At 36.9% G+C, this 14,349-nt stretch overlaps 1 protein-coding gene across 1 annotated transcript in view; it reads left to right on the top strand.

Annotated features, from left to right (window-relative positions):
* Positions 1–14,349, top strand: part of vwde (von Willebrand factor D and EGF domains) — a 114,194-nt gene that overhangs the window by 76,293 nt on the left and 23,552 nt on the right. Inside the window, 5 exon segments of the mRNA XM_028817157.2 lie at positions 4,915–5,134; positions 9,230–9,367; positions 10,774–10,980; positions 11,363–11,509; positions 13,639–14,196. Of these exon segments, the coding sequence (XP_028672990.1) occupies positions 4,915–5,134; positions 9,230–9,367; positions 10,774–10,980; positions 11,363–11,509; positions 13,639–14,196 (1,270 nt within the window).

Here is a 14,349-nt window from a genome sequence, read left to right as displayed (position 1 = left end):
AATTCATGCTATGCATTGATTGCAGCTAATTTTTCCAGTAGCTACACCTGATTCAAGCCATTTTGACTAAATGAAGTTCTAGACGTTTATGAAGAACAAAGTTTAAGAAACACCAACATAAAGCACCTCCTTCTCTTTTAGTTACTTACACATATAGAATGATATAAGACTGTGCACATTTACGTTATAATCAGTAGTTCTCAGGTTCAGTCCTGGGGACGTATGTGGATGCAGGCTTTTGTTCCAACCAGTTTCATAATCACCATGTCATTTTACCACTAATTGATCTCATGGTTTGATTATCTAGTTTTTTATTTTTTTTATTTTATTCAGAAAAACATTGTGATGTGAGGTTGACTAAATAAATAAACTAACTGTTTAAGCCCGTGCTGTAAAAAGCACGGGGTCCTAGAAACTATTGAAATTGTCAGAAAAAAATTGAAATGTAGAGATGTCAGGTAGTTGAAAGGAACTACTCTGGTCGTCTCTCTCTTAGGAGGTTTCGTTTTGCTGATGTGCTCGCCTTGCTTGTCTATCCTTGAAAGTGGAGCCCTTTGCCCGACTCCACCTTTCATTTCCGGGATGGACAGACACACACTTCCTATTCATGTTGTTCAATGGAGTTTGCTTCTCAATTGTAACCTAACAATGACAATTAACAGCACTGAATAAACACCAGGACAAATAACAATCAATGATGAAAGACTGCTGGTAATTCAGTATCATATCCTGTAATGTGCTCATTAGTAACTAACAGCTTAAACAACCAGAAAAGCAGAATTTAAATGATGATGACTGTGATGATAATAAAAAAAGTTTTAAAAACTAAAGATAGTACTAGGGTGTTGTACTGTGTTAGCCATTATGAATGTAGAGAAAAGCCAAGCAAAATGACACCTTTTATTGGCTAACTAAAAAGATTACAATATGCAAGCTTTCAAGGCCACTCAGGCCCCTTCTTCAACCACCCTCAGTCTGTCAGGGTAAACAACATCCACCCTTACCCTGAGCACTAGTGTGCCGCAAGGATGTATACTAAGTCCCCGTACTCTATGCACTCTTCACCCACGACTGTCAACCCATCCACCAATCAAACATTATTATTAAATTTGCGGGTGATACAACTGTCATTAGGCTTGTAAGACAGACAACAATGAAACTGCATATAGGCAAGAGGTTCAGAATCTGACAGCATGGTGCAACACCAACAACCTGGTCCAAAAAGACCAAAGAAGTTATTCTGGACTTTAGGACCACTAAAAAGACCAATCACAGTCCGATAACAATCAATGCAGATGCTGAGGAGAGAGTTTCCAGCTTTAAGTTTCTAGGAGTCACCATCTCAGAGGACCTGTCCTGGGCTGACAACAACTTGGCTATAATAGGCAAAGCACAACAACGCCTCTATTTTCTCAGGAAGCTAAGGAGAGCTGACCTCCCCCAGAAGCTGCTGGTTAATTTCTATAGATGCACTATAGAGAGCATCTTAACTGCATGATGGCCTAAGCCCTGCAGCGGGTCGTAAACACAGCAGAGGCCATTATTGGAACTGAACTGCCATCACTCAAACTCATGTATAAGACTCACTGTGTGAGAAGGGACAAAAACATTCTCAAGGACAAAACTCAATCCGTGTACGCACAAACAGACTAAAAAATAGCTTTTTTCCATCTGCCATAAACTTTCTGAACTCTGAATCTCTTCAGTCTGAGATCATTTTCAATTGAACATATGCAATAAGCTATATTGGATAATGTGCAAGGGCGGCACGGTGGCGCAGTGGTAACGCTGCTGCCTCGCAGTTAGGAGACCCGGGTTCGCTTCCCGGGTCCACCCTGCGTGGGTTTCCTCCGGGCGCTCCGGTTTCCTCCCACGGTCCAAAGACATGCAGGTTAGGTGGACTGGTGATTCTAAATTGGCCCTAGTGTGTGCTTGGTGTGTGGGTGTGTTTGTGTGTGTCCTGCGGTGGGTTGGCACCCTGCCCGGGATTGGTTCCCTGCCTTGTGCCCTGGGATTGGCTCCAGCAGACCCCTGTGACCCTGTGTTTGGATTCAGCGGGTTGGAAAATGGATGGATGGATGAATGGATGGATAATGTGCAATATACTAATGTAATACAATTATATAATATGTAATGTACTATTCATTAACAGGTGCAATAACAATTTATGTTGCTGTACTTTGTGCAATAATAATTTCATCTGGTTACTTGATCACTTAACACTGTATACGACATATTTGGATTTATTTGACTTTTCTTTAACACTTAGAATTACCAGAGTCTACGAAAAAACTCGTAGATCCAGCCCTCCTTAAAACCGTTCTCACCTCTCCTTTGTCTTCTAAATGTGCAGATTAACACGAGCAGCTCGCAGCCGGCTATTCCATCCCCCACCGCCGCAGAACGTTCACTAAGTTTTCCCAGCTCATGCCTTGTTTGATTATCTGGGAGTGACTGAACTGCTGGAGTTTTAGAGTGGAAATAATAGTTCGTTATTTGGAACACACGCAGTTCATGTATGTTCCATTTCTACAGTAATCTGTGTAAACACATTTTTAAAACAGAAACGTTTTTCATATTTTAGTAGTAAATGACAAAATGTAGGCATAAACTATATAATGTATGAAGCCTGAAGTCCAAGGATCAAGTAAACACTTTCACAAAAGGTTCAAGGGTTAAACAGCAAGACAAAAGAAGACAAAAGAGAGCTGAGAACGGTTTTAAGGTGGGCCGGATCTACGAGTTTTTTCGTAGACTCTGGTAATTCTAGTGTTAAATGGACCTTGGGGCTGTCACAAAAAGTAATTTCGTTGTGTTACACAATGACAATAAAGTGCGTGAACTTGAACAGTCACATGCATACATAATTACTTCATTCCAATGTAGTGAGAGAAAGAACCTGAGTTGCCTCGAAAGCTTGCATATTGCAATCTTTTTAGTTAGCCAATAAAAGGTGTCATTTTGCTTGACTTCTCACTACATCCATAATGGGTAACATGGTACAACACCCTAGTACTTCGTTCCAATGAAAATTTATCAGATTTAGTTTTGTAATTTCTGAGTTGACATCACAAACTAAAAACTGGGACATATCAGATCGCTTAATTAATTAAAAGTAAATGTTGGTTCAGACCAAAACGTGCACCCATAGAGATGTCTCAGGACTGACTGAGTATGAGAATCAGTAATATATACTCTCTAAAGTTGATTAACCAGGATTGAGAGTAGAGAAATTGGGGTTAGACGATATCCAGCAACAATGGACACAAATTGAGAACCCTCCCAGGACTGAGTGCCAGTCCACTGCAGGGTACAGTCACACACACATACCACTCACCCATACAGAGTCCCTAGCAAAATTTAATTAAAGTACTTTCAAACACACTCATTTATTAAATGAAGTCATAGAAACAAAACAACATGCAGAACAAGAATACTTAAATCATGTTGACATAAAGATGGATAGATGGATGGATGGATGGATGGATGGATGGATGGACAGACTGTAGGTATGTAGGTAGGTAGGTAGGTACTTTACTGATCTGCCAGTAGCAAAACAGACCATGAAGAGTCTAAACACACAGTGCAAGACAAAAAAAACTGTACACACAAGTCACATATCATAATTTCATGCACACATACTTTGACACAATAATTTATTCATGTATGGTGTCCTTAACAGACACTATTGCTATGCCAATAAGTCTGTTATATCTTATATATTATACATTTTGATGACTGCAGGCAAAAGAAAAGCCCAGTAGCACCTGTTATTCAGTTATTGTATAATGACAGTAATTTGAAAAAAAAATTAAAGATAGCTAACTGTTGTGGTCAATTAATTTAATCCTATTTATGAAACAAGTTGGTGACAAATAAGTAGTGCTTTTCAGATGTCAGTCAATATCACTGCATTTCTGATCTATGTCTTATTCTAGGGTTTCATCCCTTGAGCTGTCATTTTTTAACTTGTTTAATTTCATCACAGAGTGTAGGAACAGGAAGTGATCTTGGCAACATCTGATACAAGGCAGGAACCAACTGTGGACATAGATCATACAGACCTACACTTTCACACAGACACAGGCAGGTTGTGTAAATGCCACTAAGAAAATGTCCAGGTAACTATTTATATTAGAGACTCAGAAAGAACCACTACAGTACATAAACATGTAGCTCAATGGACATTTATGGTATGTTTATAAATGTTACTAGCCAAACTACCTGTCGAAGACAGGTAATAATCTAAAAATATTTGCTCTCTCTTACCTGTGTGTGCCTTCAGCACCTTTCCTCTGTATGTGTGTGTGTCTGAACCTCCTTTGATGGGTGCTCCCTCTCTCGAGTGCGTTTCTGTAAAGTCTGCTTTTCAGACTCTATTTTCGATGCTCCTTTCTCTCCTTCTGTCACACACACACACACACAGACCCTAATCTTTAATTATATATTAGATTTCTTTGTTGCTTCCACTCCTTTATTGCCTTCTCATTGATGTGGGCGGGTGTTTAAATTAAATGCTTTGTGATGGACTCAAATCCCACTGCTGCCCTAAACCTGCTTCTGTGTGTTGGCCTTGAGAACCATAAATTATAGATGAGGAAATACAAAGTTCTGCAAATAGGTAGGAACAATAGGTTAATATTTTTAGGTTTGATCATAATAAATGCAGTATCAATAAATCTTTTTATGATATGTCATGTACATATGTTTTCAGAAAAATATATAATACCAGTCTCACAAAAGCTCTATTAACACATAAGTAAATTGTATCCCATTTTCTTGCTGTGCAGATTAAAATTTAAACTAATGTACTATATTTGGCATTTTGCTATGACACTACTGTTATTGTTACTGTTTATTATAATGCAGCATTATTAGCTTAACATATTAAATAATGAAAAATTTTTCCTACAGGTAATTGTTGAGCCATGTAAGTGTTTAAATGGAGGAACATGTGTAACAAATATTAACTTTCCTCCTGGAAGTGGGAAATATGTTTGTGTCTGTTCCCAAGGATTTGAAGGTGACTACTGTAACTTCAGCTCTGACAACTGCAAATCAAATCCCTGCATCTTCGGCAGGTGTGTGGACGGCCTCAATGCGTATTCTTGTGAATGTTACTCAGGTTTTACAGGTCAGCTTTTTTTCCCACTTTATCTTCCAATGTTCATGTCAAAATAGATTTGTTTTCTTAAATTTTCCACCTTCTCTTATGGAAGATGATTCATGGCAAAATTAAATGCAATCCATTGATAATTTGGTTGATATGTTTTTAATTATGACATGATAAAACCATGCAGAAATAAAAATGCACCACGTGCATATGCATTACATTTCAATTTAGTGAACACAATTTTTGGCAAGAATAATCTTCCATATTCATTACATGTTGAGTACACCTGAATTTACTTTATTTGCTGTATTGTATAACATGTAGACAATAACATTCAGAACGAACAGCAAACATTGGACAGCACTGACATTTCATATTGCTTATAATCAGGTTCTGGTTTGTGTTTCTTCTGCATTGAAATTAAAATCAATCTTTTCATTAATCAGCATGATTTTTATATTTTATATAGGACATATCATCACAAGGCACTTTCCAAACAATTCAAGAATACATTTCAAAGAAATAAGACTAAATATAAGAGAAATGTCTTATATATATATATATATATATATGTAACAAAAGGCGCTATATAGGCACCTGACCCGACACAGACTCACACTGGAGGCACATATAAAACCAAGAAACTTTATATTTTTTCTTCACCTGTGGGGCACGTCTTCCCCGTGACCCCCACAGGCACAACACAGTCCCGGGTACACAAAAGCTCAAACATTCTTCCTCTTTGCACCATCACTCCTCCCAGCAAGCGTAGTCCTTCTCCTCCCGACTCAGACTCCTCAAGTGGTGGCTGCTGACCCCTTTTATAGCCCACCTGGAAGTGCTCCAGGTGCCTGATTGTCAAGTTCCGGCTGCACTTCTGGGTGTGGCGAAAACATTGCCCATAAGGGCTCAGGAGTCCCAGCTGTAGCACCCCCTGGCAGCACCTGCAGGACCCAACAGGGCTGCACCCAACTCCAAATCCCATGGAGCCCTGCAGGAAACCGAGGCACCACTCCAACTCAGGGGGGTTGCCATCTGGCATCCAGGGGGAGGTATTGCAAAGTCCAAGGCTGCTCCCCCTGAACATATACTGAAGGGGCGTCCGCCACAATATATATATGCTGCGTGACGGCGTCTGGTTCGTTTATTTGACAGCCTGTAGGTCTAGAGTAATTACATTCATTGCATTCGTAGTCTGAGTCTCGACGATCTGAATTGTGTGGGTGCTTACCTAGCAGGTAACACTTGTGGTTCGTGGCGCAGCATAAAGGCGCTTGTCTCTGACGCTGATGTCCGAGGTTCGATACCCTGAGAGGGGAGCAGTAGTGTGTGTACGCCTGATGAGCCCAAATGAGGGCAAAACATGTGTCGCATACTCTGCTTTATTTGACAGTAAACTATGCAACATTCCATGATTTGCTTCTCTCAACTGAAAGAGGGCACCGTGGTTACCTGGTAGGTCACCACCCACACAATTCAGGTCGTCGAGACTCTGACTACGAATGCAATGAATATATATATATATACACTATATATATATAATTTTTTTTTCTTCACACAGTTAATTGACATTGCCAATTAAACACTGCTTAAATGTAAATATACATACACTTATAGCTTTAGTAATTTTAAATTATTTATAACACTACAGCTTTTTTGCTGTTAAAATATACATTTACTATATTTATACAGGTGTGTTTTTTTCTTCAGTGTATCAGATAGACATTTGTAATTCTTGATGTATTATTATAAATATGGATTATCATTTTAATTATGTAATACTTGTTTTCTATCAAAACTTATGCTGTGTGACATCTGGCAACAAATCATAAATACAGTACAAATCTTTAAAAACAACGCAATTATATATCAAATGTTTATAAGTTCTTTATCAAGAAGACATAAGACTAACATGCTTAACAGGTTTATAAGTAAAAGATACATGTGCCGTTAAGCTAACATGCCTATTATTTACTAAGCAGCAATTTCAAATTCCCCATCCATCAATTATCCAACCCGCTATATCCTAACACAGGGTCACAGGGTTCTGCTGGAGCCAATCCACAACACAGGACGCAAGGCATTAACAAATCCCGGGCAGGGCGCCAGCCCACCACAGGGCACACACACACACACACCAAGCACACACTAGGGACAATTTAGGATCGCCAATGCACCTAACCTGCATGTCTTTGGACTGTCGGAGGAAACCCACGCAGACACAGGGAGAACATGCAAACTCCACGCAGGGAGGACCCAGGAAAAGAACCCAGGTCTCCTTACTGCGAGGCAGCAGTGCTACCACTGTGAATTTCAAATTCTTCTTTATCTAATTTGTTTTCCAATTAAAAATGAAAGCTGATGCACTTAAAACAAACATGCAGTCCAAACAGAAACTAAAAACATCTGAATTCATTAAAGTATCTTTTCTTGCTGTTTCTCTAATTGCACAGGAAGATGACTCCTCTGATTCCTTTATCTCAGTTAAATTCATTATTCCGCTTTCTATTAACGTAAAGACTAATATTCCAAATGCCTCACACTTTCTGCAATACAGAAGAGTCTGCACTGCTAACACAAGCCTTGACTTGCTGCTCTTTGTTTACACAGCACAAAGTTTGGTGATGTTGCTGCTGCTGCTGCCAAAAAAAAAAAAAAAGATGGTGCTGGCTCAACTACCATAATACCTTTCATAAAGGAGCACTGCAACGATTAGCTTTTGTAATCGGACAATTTACCAATCACTGATCTACTCTTTTTGAGTGAAAATCAGCCAATTTAGATCAGCAGCCAAATGATCAGAGCTCTATGGGGTCAACAAGATGCAAGCGAAGCCTGATGCAAAAGCTGTGTATAAAGGGAAATGATAAAAACACTGCACATTTTCATTAAAAATGTATTGTTAAGTGTATACAATATAATGAGATTATTACTAAAACAGCTGCCATAGACTAGTGATAGTATGGCAGGACAGACAATAAAGAAATCCAACACCAGACAATTCAACACCTAGCATTAAATATGACATAGAACAATATACTGTATACACTTGTGAAGTTACAAATATGACTGTTAACATGTCTGTTGACTAACCGTAAGGCTTGAGGGTAGTGCCTGAAATGGACAGATGTAAGTGCTGGTACCCTATGCAAGCTTCAAACTCTGAACTCCACAATCCACTAAAATATGATTTTAGATCGAGGGGTTGGATGATCACCTTTAGGGTTTTGAGTATCTCAATAAAAGATTGTTTCCCTTGCAGTTTTAAGGTGGCACAATACACTACAAATAGAATTGAATTTTGAATATACCTAATGCGAGCCAGTACACTCAAAAACACTTCTGGTATGCAACTGCTAAAAATTCTGAAATGCCGCTACTCCATACCAGTGTGAACCAGCCACTTGAACCCCTGCTTTAGGGTAAAATTGTTGCAAAACATAGTAGTGTAAGTGCTAATGATCCTATACCACCTATTGAGTGTGTCAATGTGACGAGTGATTGAGATCTTACATAATTCTGTTTGCCTTCATAAGGCATCCTAGTATCAGTAATATTATCTGATGCTTTTACCACCCTCTGTAGTTCGTTGGTATTCTGAGCTGCGCAAGTGCAATCCAAGTGTTTTGCTGTCACTTTAGAAGTTGGTGAGCATAAAGTAGTTGTAGACATCCACATATTTCTCAGGGACTCCAAGAAATTTAAAGCTGATAATCCTCTTTGCAGTCTACCTCCTGTTTCCTGAAGTTTATGACCAGATCCTTTAGTCTTGCCGATATTAAGGAAAGCACTCTTATTCTGGCAAAACTGCATCAGAAGGCAAATCATTTTTTGTAAGCTAGTGTCATCATTGTAATTAATCATTTCAATAATTATGGTGTCATCTGCAAATTTAATGATGAGTTAGTGCTATATATGGTCATACATCCATAGGTTAACAAGGAGCATAGCAGGGGCCCTGGAAATTCATTTTGGCAGCAAATGGACACAAATGATTAAGAGGTGATCCTTGAAAATTAAATATGGTATGCCATAACAGGCAGGCCCAAAACACAAGTTCAGAAAACATATGTACTATTGTTTGGGTATTAATGGCAGTTTCTTTGTCTATTCAAGGTGAACAATGTCAAGAGGATGTTGATGAATGTTCATCAAAGCCCTGCTTTGTAGGAGTTCGCTGTAATAACACTTTTGGATCCTACATCTGTGATTCATGTCCAGAAGGATACAGAGGAGATGGCAGACACTGTAAAAGTAGGCACATGATATGCATTTATCTAAATAAAATTATATATTTCTGTTATGCTATTTAAAATTATGTTCATCCAATTGTCACTTTAATGGTATGATTATTATGATTTATATTATTATTATTATTATTACTACTACTTTTTTACACTGTAATTGTTAGTTCTTTTAAATGTTTTTTTTTGCTTGTTGCTATGTTTGGTAGTTTTTCAGTTAGGAAGCGCAGAGATGTGCATCCAGGTGTAGTAGTAGGCTTTGTCTGAATTACACAGTCATTTAATTTTCAGTAAATAATATAATGCACAAATTATAAAGGTAAAATGAACAGTAATTTAAAGTTTTAAAAATACTGCAGTGTCACTACTGTAAAGGATATATGTGTGCGTGTGTTGGTGGGTGTGAAAATGTGAAACATTATTTTTATTTTCCCTCAGCTTTTATATTCAGGTGGATGAAATGATCTCACCGGGGTGTTATTCTGTTGTGAAAAAAGAAAAATGGTAAAAAAGGTTAAAGGCCTCGATAAAGACCCCAAAACCAGACCAGAACCTTCACTGGCCTGCCTAAAAATAGGCTTCACCCTAGGCACTCTTATCCCAAGCTAAAAGAAGCTTCAGCCAGGTTTAAAATAGGTGACAGGCATTTAAACTTTCGTACTATGTTTTAAATTTTGCACCAAATACATCAGCTGTCCATGAAGAGAGAACATAAACTGTCAAACCTCTGCCTTGATAGACAAGGCAAATAATCTATATAAATAAAAGATTTAATCACAAAGAAATAATGAAAAGACAAAATAATCCCAAAAACAGTATGCCTTAAAAGGCAACACAAGGCAACAGTGTCCAGTCCAAAATCCAATGAAGTAGCAAAACTTCAAAAAAACAGAAAAAACAAGAACAACACTCTATAACCTCAATGATGGCCTGCTAGGATAATCTCTTCCGCATGATTATAAAGGCAGAGGTTAGTCCAAGCAGCACTCACGTCAGGGGGCACTTGCCTCTTGGAGTTCTACCCACAGGACACAAGAAACATAGGCAAACATCATAATTACACAATTCATAAATCTTAAACAATAAATTAACATACTCCCAAAAACTACATTAAAACAAAAGCACATTAAAAGTAATAACTAACAATTAACAGATACAGCCACGAAAAGGAGAATAAACATAAGCCACAGAACAAACTCTGCCTGTAGCATAACAACGGTAAGGTTAAATTAAATTTTATTGTGATTTGCCTCACCTTTCATTAAGGGACAGTTTTACAAGATCACTTGATTCAAAGTTGATGTCAGTAGCTGCATTTATGATAATGACAATTAAAGTTACATTCTGTTTTCTCTCTGTTATCAAATTAACATGGGTTATGAACTTTACATTTGACAGAAATATGTTTTATTTTAGCGGTGGAAGAATCTTTGAATCTGAATCCTTTTGATAAAGAAGAAGAGGTTAAGGAGGTTTATCCTGAGAAGGAGGAAAGCAATGACAATAAATCTGGGCCGGAAATACAAACACAAATCAGTACCCCAGCCGAAAATGAAATAACTGAAACAAAGAAACAAACCAGTGTTCACCGTCAGCAATCACCAGGACCTAAATTTAGCTCTGGCACGTAATAATCTAATTCTTTTTTATTTTTTCTTCCTTAAGCAATTTATTCAATGTTATGAGCACTGGAACTCATTTTTAAATCAACAAATAAGGTGTTATTTTAATTTATAGGCATAGTGATTGGAAATGATCAATAAGAGCAATTAATGAGCATTTATTAAGTAACCTGAATTTTGGAAAAGTCATGTGTTTACTATTGCCTACCCGACATGCTTGTAACATTGTAAATGCACATTTCTTAAAAAGCATATGTTACAATTATAGCTTGATTGTTTCATTAACATTTTTTGTGTTACTGTAACATCATTCAGATGAAATTACTATTTAAATGTAGTATAGTATTATTTATTTATGTTCCTGACACTTTTATTTCCCATAGGCACTCAAAAGGGTTGTGCCGCTAAGCCGTGTTTCCCAGGTGTGCAATGCTTTGAAGATCCAGAACAAGAATCAGGATTTTCTTGTGGTGGCTGTCCTCCAGGATTTCATGGTAATGGTTTTACATGCAGCAGGTTAACTCTAACAGGTAAGTGTTTTTTCCTTATTTATTTATTTATTTATATATATACAGTATAGACATAGTATTTTCCCACAAAATGCAGATACTCATCACATTGAGATAATTTTTTACTGCATTGAAGAGGCTAGTTGTGCTTCTCAAAGATAAAACGTATCATTCCCCCAAACGTACTGCATAATATGTTCATTATTAAATAGAGCATCAAAAACAGAAAGTAGGCTATTTGAAACACTTACAAGTATACAGTGTCTTTAAAAAAAATTAATCTCTTTTCCTTTAACATTTAAGAGTGTTACAACCCGAGATGTTAAAGCATTAGATTAAGAAATTTTATTTGTGAGTGTTCCATTTTTCTGCAAACAGAAAAAAAACAAAACACTAAAGAAAATAAGAAAAAGTAAATTTTGTATCTTAGTAAATGTTTGTCTTCTAGATAAAGTGTTTATTTCATCCACTTCTAAAACCTTTGCTAACTAGTAAACCTTTGGCATAAATCTTGGTTAACACTGAAAACCATAATGTAACAACATTTGCTGATTCTTATTTTCAAAATTGACGTATCTTTCCTATGTCTAACTAAGCAACACGAGAACATCTATGTTGTACATCTTAAGCCTTTGCAGTGTTGCTCTGGCAATCCATTCAGTATACTTTGAAACAGCATTTATTTTGAAAATGTCTGTGTGTGAGTCATAATTGGGATGCTATAAATATCTGTGTGCCTTTTTGCTTTTTTTGGTAGTTCTCTACAGTGAGCACCACAATAAAACAAGTAATTCCTCCAGATACTGTAATAATATAATATTTAAAAAGAGAATGCCAATAGTCAGGGCATAACTGGCAGTGTGCAGTGCATTTAAATGTAAAAAAATTAACAAGAAAGCAAATATAAAATGTCACAAAATATAGTAAAGAGTTAATTAACTAAAGATGCTAATCCAAATACATAACTTATCTGGGAAAGCTAAAGTTAAAACCGAAAGAATCCTATTCCAAAATGTCTCAAAAAGAGAACACAATACACTAATTTACTTCTCACAATATACAGTGAATGGTCACACCGGAGACGAAGACTAAGAAAAGGCCTTTTAAAATTAAGAGCCTTATAAAAGTGGGCCCAAAAACAAAACAGCAAAGGCTAACTTATGCCACTGAAAACAGCTGGTGGCTAGCAGGCGTTTTTTTTAGGACTCTCGGGTAACTACTACTTTAATGTTCCCCAGCTGCTGAAAGACTTCATTTGGAATGAGACTAAGACCCTGACGGTTTATGCTACAAGTGAGGTTAAGCAGATGAGTGTGATAAACACCCTGAAGACTTCAATATACGTGATAATTTTTGAAACAAAAAATATAACTGGGAGATAAAATGTTACTGAAAGATGAGATATAATCGTACACAAAATTAAAGCTGTGAATCAAAATTAAAACTCAAGGCCAAAATCTGAAAAATAAACATTGAAAATATTGAAGTTAGTTTTCTTTTGTTTAAAAATAATCTGACACTCAAATAATAGACTAAGCTTTTGAATTACTGAACAGGTGGAGCGTGGTGATTACGTTAACAATTTGTGTATTTCATCATTTTTTGATGCAGTGATTATTTTTTGGGTTGTTTTTCATTTTGGTAGTCTTGTTGCTGTTGTTTACACAATGCTCGGTGTAGTGTGACATCTAAAGGAATATAAATATGGCTGTGCTCACAACAGTCGCTCACTCTCTGTAGATTAAATGAAGTCTTTTATTTCTCAGGGTATTTAGCATTAGGTTAATATATGCCCTAGTTTTAGGTGTTTCATAACTTTTTTGACTTTAATGTGTTTGCCGTTTGATTATCATTTTGACCCTTTGTTTGGGTTGCCAGGTTACTTTGATATTATGGTATAGGCCCTTGCATTTTCCCCTGAACACATCAGTTCTCTACAGTTTTCATCTCTTGGTCACAAAAATCGTGTGTCTCATAACAGTTAGAAGTCTTCATTTTGAAGCTTTCTTTTGAAAATATTTTCCATACAAAGAAAGAAAGTACTGAATGCTTGGTAATGGATACTGTTTAATAATGTTGCTTTCTTCTTTTTTATTTAAAGAGAATAAATCATTTTGTTTTTCTTTTGCAACACTATTATGTTTTGGCAGGACAAAGATCAAGAAGTACAACAATTAATACAGCTACACTAAATGCAGTTAACTTACCTACTCCACCCACAATCACGATGACTACAGATTCAATATCCAAGCATTCAGCCACAATTAAAAAAGCTGGAAAGTTTACAGTCTCAACAAAGACCACAGGGCAAATCCCACTTGTAGTGCCTTTCCATAGGACTTCGAATTCTCGCCCTGTGTCTCCTCAAGCAAAACCCAAACTAAGCCTGCCATATTTAAATACCAGGAATACATTGCTTAACATTGGTAATAAAAGAAACAGTTCTGGGGAAGAAGTGAATGAAGACAAAAGAATTCCAAAAACTAGAACTTCTGGAATAACATATAAAGGATCTAAGGTGCATTCTGCCATTGTTCTTCCACAAGACCTATATGAATCACAAGAAAGGACTACATCATTACCAAAATTACTCACCTGTGCTGATTCTCCATGTTACCCTGGTGTCCCTTGTGAGCCATCAGAACATGGGTCATTTAAATGCGGCCGCTGTCCATATGGTTATTCTGGAAATGGTGTCAAGTGTAAAGGTACTTTTTTCTGAAAATGCATAAGTTTTTGAATGTTTCTGATGCTAAATGTATCATTCAGGATTAGTTGCCACAACACATAACACCAATAATTGATATGAAAAGAATACATTTGAAAATGTATTTAACTCAATTTTATTCATCAAATGAAAG

The sequence above is a fragment of the Erpetoichthys calabaricus genome, chromosome 13 (assembly GCF_900747795.2).
Source record: "Erpetoichthys calabaricus chromosome 13, fErpCal1.3, whole genome shotgun sequence".
Taxonomy (NCBI): domain Eukaryota; kingdom Metazoa; phylum Chordata; class Cladistia; order Polypteriformes; family Polypteridae; genus Erpetoichthys; species Erpetoichthys calabaricus.
The sequence above is the reverse complement of the archived record's forward strand: the minus strand, read 5'-3'. Positions and strand labels throughout refer to the sequence as shown.